The 18657-nt window shown below is 45.2% G+C and overlaps 1 protein-coding gene across 3 annotated transcripts in view; it reads right to left on the bottom strand.

Annotated features, from left to right (window-relative positions):
• Positions 1–18657, bottom strand: part of ADAMTSL1 (ADAMTS like 1) — a 496501-nt gene that overhangs the window by 250620 nt on the left and 227224 nt on the right. The window contains exon 1 of one of the 3 annotated variants that reach the window (XM_079959105.1): positions 10123–10618. The exons of the other annotated variants lie outside the window; for them this stretch is intronic. Coding sequence (XP_079815231.1) covers positions 10123–10179 — 57 coding nt within the window. The 5' untranslated portion in view covers positions 10180–10618. Of the gene's footprint in view, positions 1–10122; positions 10619–18657 lie in introns of those variants that run through there. 3 annotated transcript variants of the gene reach the window in all.

The following is an 18657-nucleotide window of genomic DNA, read 5'->3' as shown; positions in this document are numbered from 1 at the left end:
CGCTGGCAGGCGAAGACTTTCTTATTCCAACAGGCTTTGGGGAACTCACTTCTTTGAATGAAAGAGCTGGTGCTGTTTTTATTATAATTATCTGTATGTTTTTAATAGACCTCAGAAAGAGCAAGAGTGAGATGCTGAATGATATTAATGCTTAATTGTTTTTCCTATTATTTCTTTTCTCTGTTTTAGCTGTTCTTATTTCATCTGTAATCCACCTTGAGTCCCATCCAGGTTTATAGTCATCGCTGCTTCCTGTGGCAGAGAGTTCCATAGTTTAACTGTGTGAAGGAATGCTTTCTTTTATCTGAAATCTTCCAACATTCAGCTTCTAGTGATATGGGAGAGGGAGAAAAATTTCCCTCTATTCACTTAATCCATGCCATGTACAATTTTATAACCTGCTATCATGCCACCACTTAGTCATCTGCCCTTTCATTCAAAACAGCCAGTTCCCCAAAGCCTGTGGGAATAAGCTCCCACACAAACAACATGTCAAGGAAATGAATCAATATATTTTCTATCAGCTGGGAATGTTTTATTGAGGTGCATAGGATCATAGGAGCTCACACCTGCAGTCTGCAGTGGTAACGCTCTGAGACAGGTTTCCTGTCTCATGTACTGTTTGACCTAATACCTACACCCTTTAATAATCTATGCTAGACCTCTTTGATTGTCTTTAGTGACATATTTAAAGGTTTTCAGGATTCTTCCCATCACTGCTTCCTCAGATACCTCCTGCATAGCAGTGCTTTAGATCAGTGTTTCCCAAACTTTGGTCTCCAGCTGTTTCTGGATTACAGTTTCCATTGACTGGTCTTGCTAGCAAGGGGTGATGGGAGTTGTAGTGCAAAAACAGCTGGAGACCCAAGTTTACGAAACACTGCTTTAGATAAACACCCTTTTGCCCAGTGGATATGCTTTTAATCTCCTGATTTTGAACTCAGGTGCAGCAAAGATATCCGAGTGGCAGAGAGCACCAGATAAGTTTTGGATAGGTAAAGGTAAAGGTACCCCTGCCCGTACGGGCCAGTCTTGACAGACTCTGGGGTTGTGCGCCCATCTCACTCAAGAGGCCAGGGGCCAGCGCTGTCCGGAGACACTTCCGGGTCACGTGGCCAGCGTGACATCGCTGCTCTGGCGAGCCAGAGCCGCACACGGAAACGCCATTTACCTTCCCGCTGGTAAGCGGTCCCTATTTATCTACTTGCACCTGGAGGTGCTTTCGAACTGCTAGGTTGGCAGGCGCTGGGACCGAGCAGCGGGAGCGCACCCCGCCGCAGGGATTCGAACCGCCGACCTTTCGATCGGCAAGCCCTAGGCGCTGAGGCTTTAACCCACAGCGCCACCTGCGTCCCCAAGTTGTGGATATGGCTGTCAAAATGGCGCAGTATTTTTGAACATGGATCGTGTGCATAAACAAAGCCATTTGACTGCATGTGTAAAGAGCAGAGTACAGCGTGCACCTATTCAGCTGGCACAACTGAGTGCCGGTCGCATACACAAGTGAGTGATCATGGAAAAAGAACATGTGCGTTTTTGGAGCAAGCATTGGAAAATCGTTCTCCTCCGCACAGCTATAAACGTAGAAACAGATGGGCAGTCTGAGAGTGATAGACATACCTGCACAAAAGGGGGGGGGGGTGACAGAAGAAAACTTTTCTGAGTTCAGCTGTAAAACAAGGAATTTAAGATTCAGTCCACAGGCTAATTGCACCAATGGTCATCCAAAACAGATAATAGAGGAGGAGAGCATGAATGGAATGGACTATTGTACTTGACTAGATTCCATGTATAAATTAGAAGGAGGAGGAGGAGGAGGAGGGGAAAGAAATTCTTGAGGGGAGGGGGAACCCATGTACTTTATTATCATTCCTAGTGTTAACTCCTGAAACTATTACAATGGCAGGCAAGAGAGCTAAGGCCCCTGAAAAGGAGCAGACAGCAAATGCAAATTTGATTCAATGACTCTTTGACAAGAAGTGGTTTGACTTCAAGTCAGGATGAACATGCATGTCAAAGAGCAGCCTAAGTCTCAGCCACATTCCCTTTGGGTGAGAAGACTGAAGGCTCCCTGTGTCTACTCTGCATTCTCTAAATGAACATAATGGGCCTTTTAACCCTCTTTGGGGTGTTGTTGTTTTTTATTGGCTCCTTTATTCAGCATGTAAAATCTATATAAGGAGTAAAGGCATCTCTTCTCACCCCACCAAAAAATACCTGGGTTTGTTGGTCCCTGTCATTGGAATTTTAGGGCTATGAATGTACATTCATTTTGCAAGCCAAGGCCAAATTCTCCGCTGGTGCAAATCAGTGGGGGTCAAATGAGGTCCAGCGGTCTGCATCTGATTCCTGAAGCATCTATATTAGTGGTTAGATTATGGCAGGCAAGCTCGTTCCATCTCTGTTACCTCAGGTGAATTTCTTTCATCAACAGCCTCCCAACCTTATCAATTATAATTTAAGCAGCAGGCTTTATCTGTGCATACACACCTCACACGACAGGAACTCCATGCAATATTGATGAAGGCGTGGTTAAAAAAAGAAATCTTTAGTTTCTCTTATCTTCCACACTCATAACCTCACAAAAAAGGGGAAAAAATCCCTGCATTTTTATAATAAAAACTTCATTGAATTGTTATCCTACAACTCCTCATCCACCCCATGAAGGGTTTCTTTTCAGAAATCACACTCATTCCTCAATACAGTGGTACCTCAGCTTAAGTACTTAATTTGTTCCGGAGGTCCGTACTTAACCTGAAACTGTTCTTAACCTGAAGCACCACTTTAGCTAATGGGGCCTCCTGCTGCTGCCGCGCCGCCGGAGCCCGATTTCTGTTCTCATCCTGAAGCAAAGTTCTTAACCTGAAGCACTATTTCTGGGTTAGCAGAGTCTGTAACCAGAAGCGTATGTAATCTGAGGTACCACTGTATGTCCATATGAGTGTGTCCAAGTGGCTTGGACTGGCCCAAGGTTATCTGTGAGCTTCATGGTTGAGGGGGACTTCAACCTGGGTCTTACAAGCCCAACCACGGTGCTACATAGGTTCTCATTCAGTTTTTTCGCATTCATAGAATGCCTCCTGTATGCATTCTTGTGGATACTGAGGAAAATGTTCACCTCTGACAAATCTCAGTCACATAAATGTTTCTTCAATTAATTAGAACCCCCCTTTTTTACAATTTATTTATTTATTTTTGGTGCATCTGGATTGGCAGTTTTTAAAACACACACACACATAATCTGCTACTGATATCTACTCACAAAAAGGGGCCTAATTTAGCATGCTCTCTTTAAAGTCTGGAACTTCAAGGCTCCCCTCTCCCATTATGTACTTCATCAAGCAGGTTCCAGTTATTTCACAACTGATCTGGAGAAAGACTCATGCTGTGCCGCCTCTTGGTCACTTTCCTGTCTTCCCCCCTCTCATTTTTGGAGCAAGCAACTTGCAGAGCTGCACCTGTGCAGCTACTCAGAAGGAAACAGTAGTAGTCTGCTAATTCTTTTAGCAGAAGCTAAACCTGGCTACCTACCAATTCTCTTCAAGATTCCCTCCCCGCCAATTTTTGGCAATCTATATCAAATTAAGTGCATGGAAACAACTGCAGAAATACATTGATTAATAAACCTGAATCCACATCCCCACAAGGAAGAACTGCATATGCACAGAAAAACACAAGTATGTGTTTAACAAAAACAATTACAACAACAACAGTGAAATTAAAAGCAACAAAGATGGCCACCTGGACAATCCTGCTCCCCAATCTCCTTATTTCTAAAATTAATTACTCGTTAGCATCTTGGGTTGCAAGTTCAGGCCCTGTTGCATAACAAAGCAATGAGATTTATTTTTATTTTAAAAACCTAATTAAAAATTATTGGGCTCAGTCCCCTGATAGGTCTTTGCAGTGTCAGGGACCTCCTTTGGTATGATGGTTTGTAGTTCTCGATCTGCATGCAGTGGGACTTTCAGAGGCTGAGCATGGCCAGCCCTCTTATGAACACAGTGACTCAATGAACCCGAGGATGCTAAATCACAGCTCCACTCCTGCTCAGAAAGAATGTGATGGGGCAGAAGAGACAGAACATCAATGCCTCCCTCCTGCTGCCTAGCCAGAGCTGGTGCAATATTTGCAGGGTTCCCCCATCTCAACTCCTTTTTGCTGGTGGCAGCATATTTGCCTATCAGCCACAATAAAGCCTACATTCCTATGAACTAACATATGTGAAGAGTTTCCACTGAACTCTGTGTCAGCATCACTGAAATATGGGATTTTTACAAGAATGAAGGAGGCTGGAGGTCCTGGCACTCACGAGGTCAGTGGTGAAATCTAATGTCTGGAATTCTTTTGCTTCTAACCAGAGGTGGGTCTGGTAGACTTCTCCAAGGGGCTGGATGTGGCCCTGCTGCTGCTGCTGCTGCCCTCAGCTATATGTTGTGGCAGGCGGAATGCTAAATTATCTCTTGAGAAACTCAAACATATCGTCTCTACTTACTTCAGCGCCACTTCACACATTGCATTCTTAGGTGTTTAGTATATACTTCAAAGTATGCATGAAAAAAAATGCATGCATCCTGCGAGGACTCTCCATGGGAGTGTACTCTCAGTGGCTTCCATTTCTTCTTGAGGGTGCTTGTTGCTGTTTAGTTGTTTAGTTGTGTCCGATTCTTCGTGACCCCATGGACCAGAGCACGCCAGGCACTCCTGTCTTCCACTGCCTCCTGCAGTTTGGTCAAACTCATGCTGGTAGCTTTGAGAACACTGTCCAACTATCTTGTCCTCTGTCGTCCCCTTCTCCTTGTGCCCTCCATCTTTCCCAACATCAGGGTCTTTTCCAGGGAGTTTTCTCTTCTCATGAGGTGGCCAAAGTCTTGGAGCCTCAGCTTCATGATCTGTCCTTCCTGTGAGCACTCAGGACTGATTTCCTTCAGAATAGATAGGTTTTATCTTCTTGCAGTCCATGGGACTCTCAAGAGTCTCCTCCAGCACCATAATTCAAAAGCATCAATTCTTCAGCGATCAGCCTTCTTTATGGTCCATCTCTCAATTCCATACATCACTACTGGGAAAACCATAGCGTGCACTTGGTGACAAAAACAGGTTTGCTTCTACGTGTGCAAAGGATATTAGCATTTCAGGGTGTAAATCATTTGTCATCAACATACTCCCAAAGTGGTGGTACCTCTTCTTGGACACATCTATGTGGGCTTATTGGGTGGTGAGACTGAAATACATCCATTCTGCCCATCTGATTCCAGGCAATAGGTCAGTGTTCACGGCAGGATTTTCAGCATAATAAGGGCAGCCACCGAGGGACCCAACATGTTCTGTGCTTACATTCACACCTTTTCACAATCTGATTGCTTTCTATTTACAGCTGTTCCAGTGTCGTTCCCCTCCTCCCCTTCCTGGCCATGTGCTTCTTCCTGACTATTGTGACCCTAGCCCATTAGGGCAATCATATCATCAACAGGATGACATCATGATTTGGCTGTATGATTACACAACAAAGCCCATTCAGAGTGAGGACAGGGCTCATTGCCCTCACTCCGGCTACGCAGACACATCTGCTGCTGTTTGTACCCCCTGACAAATCAACTGAAAGTGGTCTCTTGTTGCTAAAGCCTTATCTGATTCCTGGCAGCCACAATGCTGTGTGTGCTGTTCTGGTCCCCAACTGGTGTTGGTGAAGATGTGAGGATTTGAGTGCCAGGATAAAGAACTGATGCATTCCACATTACAACTGCAAACCACACAATTCCTGCCTTTTCTGGAACTACGACCCATTGTTTTTTACAGGAAGAAAGTGTTGAAGACGATGGCTCTAGGGAAGAGGATGTACCATGGCAAACACATCATCAGAGATTAAAAACCTTAACCTAGGATGTGGACCTTGGTGAAAGCAGCAGAGCAATTACTCCAGCACACAGCAGGATGGCTTTTGATCAAACTGGGCTAAGCTGCCCCTGCACTTCCCATTTTGCATTATGCAGAAATATGAAAAAATGGTGATATTCAGACCAGAGGTAGAGTGAAGTAAAGGATTAGGGAGATGTCTGGAACTTCCACACTCCATCTGACTGTTCAGACTCTGAGCATCTCTTGTAGTAGGGGAAAGGGGGCTTGCAAAACAAGGCTGTGAAGAGTGGGGGCAACACCATCTAAAATGAATGCACACGTTTGGCCTACAGCAAGAATGGGGAACCTGTGTCCCTACACAGATGGGCTACAAATCCCATAACCCTTGACCATTGGCCATGTTTGCTGGGACTGGGACTTCTAGAGGACCACAGGTTCCCCATCCTTGGCTTGGAGGATGGAAACCCCAGGTACTTATCCCACTGTACCTATTTTGCTCACATAACCACAATCCATTCAGGTTTTTGACCTTCAGTCTCTAGGGGCTCATGCACGCCAGCTTTCCAGGCTCCCAGTCGCAGCACGTAACCAGTAGCACGGGAAATGTTCACAGAAAAATTGCAAAACCTTTCCCCTCCGAGACATGTCCTATGCTCATCCTGGGAAGCTAGCCATGAAAACCAAGGCTCCTGTCTGCTTTGTGTGATCTATATGTGGGCTGACTCATTCAGTGTACTGAGGAGGTGATAGTTTTTTTTTCCTGATCCATACATACAGAGGTGTCTGCAAGTATCAGCTACAGTCTATTCTCCAGCAAATCCATAGTGACAGCTCTACATACATGGAAGTTGTCAGGGATATGCTAGAATTGACAGCAAACACATTTCTTTTTTCCCCAGAAATGTGGGCCTGCACCAATAATGAATAAAGTGAGGGTTACAGGGCCCAGATTTAACAGCAAATGATGGGGTTGAGGAGTGGTCAGGCCCTTCAGAATAGCGCCCTGACTGACTTACCTGGAGGCAGGCAACAGTGATGGCACTGCTAGGTGGCTGTGTTCAGCCCTCATTTTAACTCCTCACAGCCTTCAAAAGGCATGCTACCTCAAGTGAATTGTGGGAAACTGAAATGGTGCCTAGACTAAACCACTCAGTGCTGCTTGGAGTGCCAGACTGGAGTGCCAGCAACCTAGAGTGCCAGCAACCCAAAAAAAACCAGGCCACCTACTCACAGCCTCCTTTTGCTCTTAAAACTGGGCCCCTACCCCCTGTTTCATTAATGATTGGGGCAGACATCTACCAAAGAGAGGAATCTGCTTCTGGTGCTTCTGGTGTGGCCCTCATCTGACATCATAAGCTGCCTAGGGATCAACAGGTTTGTGTGTACTCAGCTCTGATACCTTTCTAGTTGACTTTACCCAGGTAGCTGAGCATACTTAATGTAACCTTGTTTTTTTGTTTCTTGTTGCAAGCCACACCTGCAAGGCAAAGGTGACCTTTTAGACCAGAACTAAAAGCCAAGCATAATATGCTTCATTCTCCCACATAAATTAATGCTGAGCTTACTTTAAAGGGAGGAGCTAGAGATCCACAGGTTTCTACAATCTATATCCTGTTCTTGGTGTCCCTCCATAATTCACTCATTCATCACACTTGATTTAGGGGAACTCTTTTAGAAGAGAAACGGAAGTCATGATTCACATGCACACACACACACACACACACACACACACACTCCATAAGTGCTAGCTTATTAATTCCCTAATTATGTCCTCTCTTATCTTCAACTCTCTTTTAAATTTCTTGTTCCATCTCATTCCACCCATAAAGATCTTTGAAACCAAACAGTGAAGCAGAAAGTTGCCTGCCTGCCAAAATGCATATATTAATTTGCAGGGGGAGTGTAACATAGTCTTCCCCATCACTCATCATTTTATTGTGCTTTACTCGGTGTGCTTTGAAATGCACTGGGGCAAGAAAAATATTTTTAAAAAACAGTGCATTGTTTTGTGTACCTTTGAGATTGCATCTCCCCCATCCTCTTTTCCCCTATAACTTACCTGCAGGCACAAATTAAGTTTTATTTGGTGGTGAATGGGGAAATCTATTTAAAAGAGAGAAAAGAATCCAAATCAACTCACCCAACTCAAACTGGTATATAGCATTAAAGAATAATGCATAATGGTTGGCAGCAGAGAGTACTATTTATTTTAGTGAACTGAGAAATGAGTGCCTAATTCACAAGTAATGGAGATTTGGTTTAGGTATGTTCTGAGGATGAAGCCAAATCACACTGCTTCAACTCTTGCTTCAGTCAGTCCTAGAATACCAAAAAAACAAAACAAAGTTTTCCAATCGTGTATAAAGCGGGGATCAATTTTAAGAGAGAAAGGGACATGTGTTTGAGGCATGGTGAACCAGTCTGTTGCCCACAGTCTCTCACTCACAGCTTATTGGGGCTGGCAGTGGGGAGGTACGCTGCAGGAGAAGGAGGGCTTAGCACCCCTTTTTGCTCTCAGAAACTGGCTCTTGGTGGATTAAAATTGCACGATTTGGCAGGGCAACGCAGAGTAACAATTATGCAAGTCTAACGCAAGCATGCTCCAAATATAATACTCTTTCTCTTGCTGCTGGGATGAATCCAAAAAGGAAGAAAGAGCCTCGCTCTTTTGACTTGCAGAGCAATAAGGATGAAGATTTGTTTACAAATCACTATTGCATAATGCCCACAGCCCTTTACAGTGTAAAATAAGCAAAAGATAGGCCCTGCCCCAAGGAGCTTTCAAATGACCCCTATATTATGGAAGTGATTATTCAGTGGCAAGAGAAATACTGATGTGTTCTGGCACTGAAAACAGGTTCTGGGGGGTAAAAAGCCCCGGATAAGCCTGACCAGCTACCCATTCCTGCCACATTTATACTAGTGATTTGTAATAGTTTACACATCTTATCTTAAAAACAAATGTTGATATGCACAGTGAAATAATATGTGCATAACTAGTGTAAAGATTTGGGGACGGTGGCATGTACAATATCATGCACAACACTTGTTGCCAAAAAAATAAGTTTGCCCATAAAAGTGATGGTTGGTATAAGCAGTAGAGCTGGCAATAATTACAATGACAAACAGTAACCCGGTTTAGGATAAGCAGCCATCTGTAGGAAAGTATTTACAGTGCAAGTGAAGTGCAGAGTCATATCCCTGTCACAGAGAGTGAGTCAGCAATAAACTTTCAAATATCTCGTGGACCTTAGTGTGCAATAGCAAGTTGAATTCGTATTTATAGACAGACTGGATTTTCCTCGAACCACACCAGAAACAGTACTATTGACGTTGAAATATCATTTCTGACCCCCCCCCCCACCCGCTTGCATTTGTGAAATCCTTCACACGGACAACTCCATTCCTGGTCCCGGACCAACTTTAGCTCTTGTTGCAAAAAGATCAGCATGAACGAGTCAATTATTCCAAATGACCAGAAGTGATTTGGAAAAACAAACAAACACAAAAGACACGAGCAGCATGCAAGAGCATATCTTTTCAAGATTGTGAGCGACGCTTTTGGGAACGTGAGGGAGGGTAGGGAGGAGGGGTAGTAACCCACGGGGGAGAATTTGCAACGGAGCCTTCCCTTTTAACACCCCCAAACCCCCAAGCCCAAGAGTCCAACTCGCAAAAGAATTTCATCCGTCATTCAATTTAGGGAAGCCTCCTATCTGAAAAGTTTCGTCTGGCTGAAATAACGCGCGCTTAAGATCATCAAACGGGCAGGATCCCTGGCACCGTGGAGAGGGAAGAAGCAGTTAAGTTTGCGCGAGAATCTTGCAGTGATCAGAGATCAGTGCGCTACTGCGGTAGCAGGATTAGATCCTTCAGTCGCTTGCGGGACCTGCTTTTCTCTCCCTCTCTCGCAGAGTGGGCGAAATAGTTTTTTTAAGAGGAGGGAAAAGAACGGCATCCCTTCTAGAAAGAATCCCAGGCACATCCTTGACCACAGAACTGGATGTCAGGAGTGTGGGTTTCCCCTCCAAGACCCAGAAGTTTCAGGGGCTGCCTATCCACACCAGAGGCGAGCCCAACTCTCTGTACCTGCCCTTTAAGCCACTGCCACCTAACGGGACCTGCCCTGCGAGGTTGGAACCTCTGCGAGAGGAGCAGCCTCGCCGCGCGCTCTCCCCGCCTAAGTTCTCCAGTCATTGCAAGGGAGGAGAGACCATCCTGCGGCCGCCGCTGCTTTAGTAAAAGAAAAGAAAGGGCATTTACCAGGAGCAGGGAAGCCAGGAGCAGAGCGCCAGCTGTTGCCCGGCGGCACCATTCCATGCTTGGATCCTTGCCGGGATCTCAGTCGGTCAGGCAGAGGTACTGAGTGAGCGGCTGCGGCTGCTAAGCGGCTCTCCTGCCTCGCTTGCCTGCTGTCAGGCTCGGCGCAGCAGCAGCAGCAGCGGTGGCGGCGGGGCGCTAGCGCTTGAGCCGCTGCCTCTCCGCTTCCATCCGCCGCGCTCACGTTTCCTGAGCGAGGACTGGGCGAGAGCAGGGGCTGATCTGCATGGAATCTCTCTCCGAACAGGCAGGCAGCCAATCAGGCTCGGGCTAATCAGACATGCCGAATAACAAAAGGGGGAAAGGGGGTCCCGGACAAGGATAACTGGGAGAAGGAAGGAGGGAGAGGGGTGGAAGGAGAGAGGGAGCGTGGCAGAGCTTGGAGAGGAGGAGTGCTTTGCTTGGAAGCTCTGGCATAGTTCGTTGCTTGCGTTTAAGAACCAACAAGGTAGCTCTTAGCTCGCTTTCTGCCCGCACATTGTTCCGTTCAGGAGAGGAAACTTAATCCCTGTCAATATATAACACATGCCGTTAAGGGGGAGGCGAATCAGGAGAGGCAGAAATCTTTCAGGAGGGAAAATAAATCATCCTCCAAATATGCTCCCATGCTCTTTGTAGGCACACGTACTGGGGGGGGGGAAACCCCCAAAACCATGGCAGTCCAGCCAGCCAGCCATAAAGAATGCTTGCTTGTCCAAAGGTATGTAAATCTGGGGCTGGCCCTCAGTACGCACCAGCACACCAATCGTGGATGGGAGCTGGTTGTTTCGTTAAGAGGTTCATCTCGAAAAAGTGACCCTGGAGATCAAAGGGTCAAGAAGCGAGAACAACCCATATCTCGACAAGGTGGCAGGAAAGGGAAGGAACGAGACCATAAGTGCAGTCCATGGGTGCTCTTTAGTAGATTCTTTCCGGGGTGGGTTCATTGCAAAGGAAATGTCTAGCACACACATTATTTACATAATACAACATGGAGTGTTTACATGTTTACTAGGCTGTGTCCTTTCTTGCTCTACTCACCAAACCCACCGCCCTGCAATTTCCCTCACATCAACCTCCCAGAGCATCCCCTTTCCTGCAACTACTAAACTCACTTTTTGCCTTTCCAACCCAATTTCTGAAGCCACTTCTATTCCGCAGCCCTACTTTGCACCCCTGTTTTCTGCAGATGGTGACAGCAGTCACGAAATTAAAAGACGCCTGCTTCTTGGGAGAAGGGCAATGACAGGCCTAGACAGCATCTTGAGAAGTAGAGACATCACCTTGCCAACAAAGGTCCGTATAGTTAAAGCTATGGTTTTCCCAGTAGTGATGTATGGAAGTGAGAGCTGGACCATAAAGAAGGCTGATCGCCAAATAATTGATGCTTTTGAATTATGGTGCTGGAGGAGACTCTTGAGAGTCCCATGGACTGCAAGAAGATCAAACCGATCCATTCTGAAGGAAATCAGCCCTGAGTGCTCAGTGGAAGGACAGATCCTGAAGCTGAGGCTCCAAGACTTTGGCCACCTCATGAGAAGAGAAGACTCTCTGGAAAAGACCCTGATGTTGGGAAAGATGGAGGGCACAAGGACAAGGGGACGACAGAAGATGAGATGGTTGGATAGTGTTCTCGAAGCTACCAGCATGAGTTTGACCAAACTGCGGGAGGCAGCGGAAGACAGGAGTGCCTGGTGTGCTCTGGTCCATGGGGTCACGAAGAGTCGGACACGACTAAACGACTAGACAACAACAACAAAAAAATTCACCTTCCCCCTCCTACCCATGCCTTCTCCTCCTTGCCTCTACTTTTGTGTAACCTCCCCTTGCACACAGACCCCTCACACACATTGCAACCAGTAAGCACCCTTTCCATCTTCTGTCCAATTAGGAAACCACCCTCTCCTCTTCTCCAGACCCTTTCTTGCTCCTGCCTTCCTCTTCATCTCCACTCCCATGCCTGCTACTCCTTCCTTTTTTGAAAACCCTTCTGCACCCCCAATTTCCCCTTCAACCCCCTTTTCCCCTTCCTCCTCCTCCTTTTTTCAAATCTCTCTTCCACGCAGATCACCACAATCTCTATGCCTTGTCCTCTCACCTGTTCTGCAGCCCCCTCTGCGCACACACCCCTCGAGACATTTACGTACCCTGCTCTCCCCACACATATATCTGTCGCTTCAATGAATCCATATGTTATACAGGGACCTTGCTGCCTTGGTATAAAAACCCAAGGAAATCCCTCAGCTTTTTAGAATATGTTCTGGTGGACAAGAGGAGAAATGTCCATTGGGAGGAGTGCAGAGTGAAGAAATGCCATGGTGCACCTAGAACAGTGTATAAGTATGTGGGTGGCGCTGTGGTCTAAACCACTGAGCCCCTTGGGCTTGCCAATCATAATTTTGGTGGTTTGAATCCCTGCAACCGGGTGAGCTCCCATTGCTCTGTCCCAGCTCCTGCCAACCTAGCAGTTCGAAAGCACACCAATGCAAGTAGATAAATAGGTACTGCTATGGCAGGAAGGTAAATGGCGTTTCCATGCACTCTGGTTTCCATCATGGTGTCCCGTTGCGCCAGAAGCGGTTTAGTCCTGCTGGCCACATGACCCAGAAAAGCTGTCTGTGGACAAACGCCGGCTCCCTCGGCCTGAAAGCAAGATGAGCACCACAACCCCATAATCGCCTTTGACTGGACTTAACCATCCAGGTGTCCTTTACCTGTTACCTTTATAACAGTGAAACCAGATGCCTTCATTTGCCCCACCTGCAATAAAACATGTCTCTCCCGTATTGGTCTCTACAGCCACTGCAGGTGCTGTAACTCTCCAATGTTTTGACTTTACCCCCAATGACACACTATTCCATTGTCTCTGAGGCAGACGGATGACAACAACAGCAATTCTAGTAAGTCACTTTATCTGGGCTGAAATGAGATCCACACTGAGATAGGCGCATGAAAGCTTCTACCACAATAAGGCTGCAATCTCAACCCCACTAACCAGAGAGTAAGCCCCACCAAACAAAACTGGAGTTAATTCTGAGTAGAAATGTATAGGACTGTGCTTTTCTTTTGCCATTGGTTTGGTAATATACTTCATCAGAAAACTGGGTGGGAAAACTGCACCGATGGAAAGATTAAAAGGTCTTAAGAGACCTACTGTTTGTTATAGGATTGGTGGAGTTGGGTGCCTAGACTGGGTTTTTATACCTGTAAGATGGGATTCTTTTGGAAGATGCTGCTTAAGCAGTCAGATGCACATCAGTGTTCCTACGCACACTTATGTCCACTAGTATACAAGTAGCATACAAGTTTATGAGTTCTTTTCAATAAAATAGGCCTATGCCTGTAAACCTATACTTGCAATAAAACCAAGGCAAAGATTCTCTTCTGCAAAACTCCCCAAAGGCAGGTAACTCATCATCTGCAGCTAATTAAACTGGAGTCTGCATGTGCGCAATTGACAGAACCATCATTGTCCTGTGCGTTGAAGTCAACAGGAATTTTGCATGCAGAAAAAAATGTCAGAAGAAATATATTAGTAGCTGTCAAATGGTGTTGCCTGCAGCCCTCAGACACATAATTTGTCAGCGGGTGTTTTTTTAAAAAAAGATTTATATTTAATAAATAGCACAACTATCAAATGTAAGAGCTCTGCAGTTGAACACAACTCTGTGCAACACACCCCTGGCTTTAGACTTTTGAGCTGGTTCAGACATAACATTTTCCAGACACAGGATGATTACTTCTAGAATGGTTTCCATTACCAGGCACATGTACGAATATGTTGTGAATCATGCTTATACCTTCCCACCCCATACCTGTCTCTCCCTCTGTAAACAGATGGCGGAATCGCTTTGGCTCACCACAGTGCCGCGATTATGGTTTAACAACTTATAGAACACAGCTAAGGTGTTCTGCCCATTGCAGAAAGACCAAATGAGGTCTGAAGAGATGTGGCAATTATAGGGAGCATGTTATGCGGCATTTTACTCCAGCTTTTACCACCGTGAGGCCACCCATAGTGCTGGTGCTAATTTTACACCCAGTTATGTTAGTCGACTGTAAAGAAGGCTGATCGCCGAAGAACTGATTCTTTTGAATTATGGTGCTGGAGGAGACTCTTGAGAGTCCCATGGACTGCAAGAAGATCAAACCTCTCCATTCTGGAGGAAATCAGCCCTAAGAGCTCACTGGAAGGACAGATCGTGAAGCTGAGGCTCCAATACTTTGGCCACCTCATGAGAAGAGAAGACTCCTTGGAAAAGACCCTGATGTTGGGAAAGATGGGGGGCACAAGGAGAAGGGGACGACGGAGGACGAGATGGTTGGACAGTGTTCTCGAAGCTACCAACATGAGTTTGACCAAGCTTCAGGAGGCAGTGGAAGGCAGGAGTGCCTGGCGTGCTCTGGTCCATGGGGTCACGAAGAGTCGGACACGACTAAACAACAACAACATGTTAGCCGAAACGCAATCAGGTAAAAAGACAAAGCGGCAATGCTAGTGAAATTAAGGGTAAAAAAAACTGAAGGCGACTGAGGCTGCTTTGATTGCATAGGGCCTCTGCTTCGATGTTTAGCATTTCTAGATAGAGGAACTTTGTCTCTCTCCAGGGAATCAGTCAGCACTGAGCCCAGAGTGGTCAAGCAGCCTGACTCATCACATGACAGCTCCATCCTAAGGGCAGACTTTTGGTCTAAGTGCTCTGGAGACAAAAAGGTCCTGGGTGAGGAGAACACTTTGAAACAGAGAGGGGGCATATCTCAGTGTAGGGCACACATTTTCTTCACACATTCTGTCAGTCATTTTGATGAGACCTTAGAGAAGCTTCTAAATTAGTCACTCAAGAGTTTCCCCTGCTTTCTAGTGGTTATTTTCTTCTTGATTCTAATGAAGATCCTTATTTAGTTAAAAAAGGAACATCCACAGGTGGGGAGGATAGTCTGGAGTTGTGGGATCATCACAAAGCGACATAAAACTGATTCCCCATCATGAGTCTGGATGGGCCCTTGCCTTTGTTCCTTTGCTTTTCGGCTTTCAGATGTTGGAGCTGAAGCTGCCTGGTGAGCCATGCCTCAGGCCTACAGCAAGTTTATGTGAAATGAGCGCAGAAGCAAGAGCGGGTGTCAGAACTGTCTGATGCATCACTCTAAGCTCTACAGATTTAACAATGCTTGATTTAAAAACCACCTGCCAGGACAGGAGAAAGCTGTTAGCATCAAATGTGCTCTATAACTGGTGAAAATAGTGAAGTGAACTTTGGAGTTGATCTCCCTGGAGAGAATCACTTATAGTTTTCACTTTGGAACCCACCTGTCTCTTTCTGAAAGCTGCACGTTCTTATTTTCTCAGTGTTTTCTTTAAACGTTTTTGCTGTGGTGTTAATAGTTGTTATTAAATTGCCACTCACTACCCATTAGTAAGCAATTAGTGAGCATAGTGCATTAGAGTTCATGCTTATAATCATGGTTTGCATTTATTTGTTTTTGTTTTTATTGGAAGCTGCTCAGAGAACGTGTGTTATTGGACATCATAGAAATGTTGTAAATTAAACAAAGAAACAAATGCTGGATGGATATTTACACAACACTAAGCTGACACAGATGGAAAGGGTGCTTTGACAAATGCTCTGGTTCGCCAGAAGCGGCTTAGTCATGCTGGCCACATGACCCGGAAGCTGTACGCTGGCTCCCTCGGCCAGTAAAGTGAGATGAGCGCCGCAACCCCAGAGTCATCCGCAACTAGACCTAATGGTCAGGGATCCTTTTACCTTTACCTTAAAAAGGGATGCGGGTGTGGAAGTGTAAAGGAAATGAAGGAACATTCTTTCACCTCTGGTGGACGTGCCCTAGAGTGAAGGCCTTCTGGGAAATGATATATAATGAGTTGAAAAAGGTATTTAAGTATACTTTCCCTAAGAAACCAGAGGCCTTCCTCCTGGGTATTGTCGGCCAGAGGGTGATAAAGAAGGACAGAACTTTTTTCCTGTATGCAACAACGGCAGCAAGGATACTCATCGCTAAGCATTGGAAAACCCAAGATCTACCCACACTGGAAGAATGGCAGATGCAACTGATAGACTATATGGAATTGGCAGAGATGACCGGCAGAATCCGAGACCTGGGAGAGGAGAGAGTTGAAGAAGACTGGAAGAAATTTAGGATTTATTTACAAAAACACTGTAATTTGGTTGAATGTTAAGAAGGATGCCAGATCATAAACAATTGAGCACCACTAAATTAGACGTAATCTGGTGGCTGTCCAACCAGGTGCCATGGGGGGGCGTGTCCAGCAGCCTTTATGCTGCAGTGCCAGCCTCCCCCCCGGCCTCATTTCTCTTGGTCGTCCTGGGCGAGTCACCCACCCTCCACTCCCTTTGAGTTAGGGCTTAGGTCATTGGCCTTGCTATGGACCTTAGGTTGGTCGCCCCGGTTGCCCGGGGGGCCTGGTAGGAGTTTTTCCATTTGGCATTAGGCTTTTTGGTTTTTTCGCCTACCTCGTAGCAATCGTCACAACTTTTTGGTGGTATTGGTGGGTAGGTTAGGCATTGGAATAATGTGTTGTGGTGTGTCGAAGTGCTAGGTGTGGCCATCGCCTATGCCTTCAATTTCTAGGGGTATTCCGTTAATGGAATCTGGCGGTCGTGTATTCCGTCCGAAGCCTGCTTGGCGGGAGGCCATGGCACGACCCTCGGTGACATCAGGGGTGAGCCTATAGTTGGATTAGCATCAACAGGTGATGAACCCCTGGTGAATAAACCCACTTGTTTCGCGATCCAATGCCTAAGCCAATACCTTTTCATTGCTGTAATCAATAAAGTTGTGGCCTTTTCTTGCCCATTAACCTTATATCACGTGTCCCTGTGTCTTCATTTTACTTCGCGGGGGTCGGGTCCTCGAACCACAACTCTGTACTTGGTGGGACTTAATAGTCCAAGATTTCTGGAGGGCACTGGGTTTGTGAAGGCTAGGGCAAAGAAAGGTGGGAGAAATTTGTTGATTGTGAAAGTTGCGCAAATGAAAGGTGATGAGACTGAAATGACCATATGGATCATTATAGAAGAAACTCATCTTTGCACGAGAGATCATCGGAAGCATGCCCAAAGACAGTGTGGTGCCCTCCAGGCCTGCTTGGATTCCAAGACCCTCCACCAGCATGGTCAATAATAAAGGATGATGGAAATTGCCATCCATCATGGAAACCATCATGTTGGCTATCCCTAACATAATCTATGGGGGGGGGGGTTTCCTTTCTTTCAGAAGATAGTCTTTTAACTCTAACCATATTTACATAAAAATAAAGTTCTTATGGGTTTCACAGGATCTCACATCAAAGCAAATGCGTTGAACTTAGATTAGCCACTTATCCTCCTTAAGTTATGGACCAAGAGCTGAACAATGCACACATCAGGTTCACGAAAGGTGGCAAAATCCTACTCTATTCTTCTGAAGGGTGTTGTGTGTATGGATTCTTTGTTCACATGGTAGCCAGTTCTGAGTTATTATAGCTCAGAGGTTTTATGATGTCATCAAGATGGCAAAAGCAATCTTTTTCTGATTTAAGCTATAATGTGATCTAAGTGTTGGTCAAATATGATAGCATTGCAAGTAACATTATTAATAAATTGCTGTTATTCTTTCATGGGTAAAATAACAAAGATATTTCTGTGGGACCATGGACCCACTAGATGAAAAAAGCACGCGGCCACAGAAGTGACCTCATCTGGCTGAGAACACACTGTCCACTTCTGTGCTGAAATAGCAAATGTAAGAACCCTGTCACCTTAAATCCCCATGGAAGATGTTGCCAAAAGCAGAAGAAATCAGAAACTACCAAGCAGCTTTAAACCTTGTAAAATTACCTTCAGTGCAATTCCATCATAAGTGCCGCAGCCTGTTTATGATGAAAAGCAAGTTTGGGTGCTATGATCACCAAAAGGTAACTATTGAATTTATTACAGCTACAGAATCTAACACAAAGGAACACCTTTTTGAATATCTTGAATTAGCAAAAATGACTGAGACAATTAGGAGACAGCCAACTCAAAGGTATAAAAATGAATGGGGAATTTATAAAGAATACTTAAGTAAACATTGTCCACAAGTGAAAACCTGGATATGCTTTGTCTAAACTCTGCAATTTGTAAGCTAGAGAAAGAATACATGAGATAAAATAAAAGAAAGAAATGCACATAAGGAATATTGAAGCAGTGATAATAAAAAAGGGGGGGATGAACCCTTAATGAGGAGATGGGAAGCCATATGGAAAAATTAAGAAATTGTGAATTAAATACAAGTCTTCTTTGGGAATTTAAGGATTTATACATATTCGTTTATTTGGTAATCTGTTGTTCCTTTTGTATTTTATTTGGAATGTATAATTTTTACCATGTAAGAAAATCAATAAATTTTCTCTGAATCATATAGCAAAAAAAGAAAAAGAAAAAATGCACACCAGATGGGAACCTTGCCCTTCTAGAATTTATGAGGTTAAGTGTCTTTTCT

The sequence above is a fragment of the Podarcis cretensis genome, assembly GCF_951804945.1.
Source record: "Podarcis cretensis genome assembly, chromosome: 17".
In the NCBI taxonomy this organism is placed as follows: domain Eukaryota; kingdom Metazoa; phylum Chordata; class Lepidosauria; order Squamata; family Lacertidae; genus Podarcis; species Podarcis cretensis.
The sequence above is the reverse complement of the archived record's forward strand: the minus strand, read 5'-3'. Positions and strand labels throughout refer to the sequence as shown.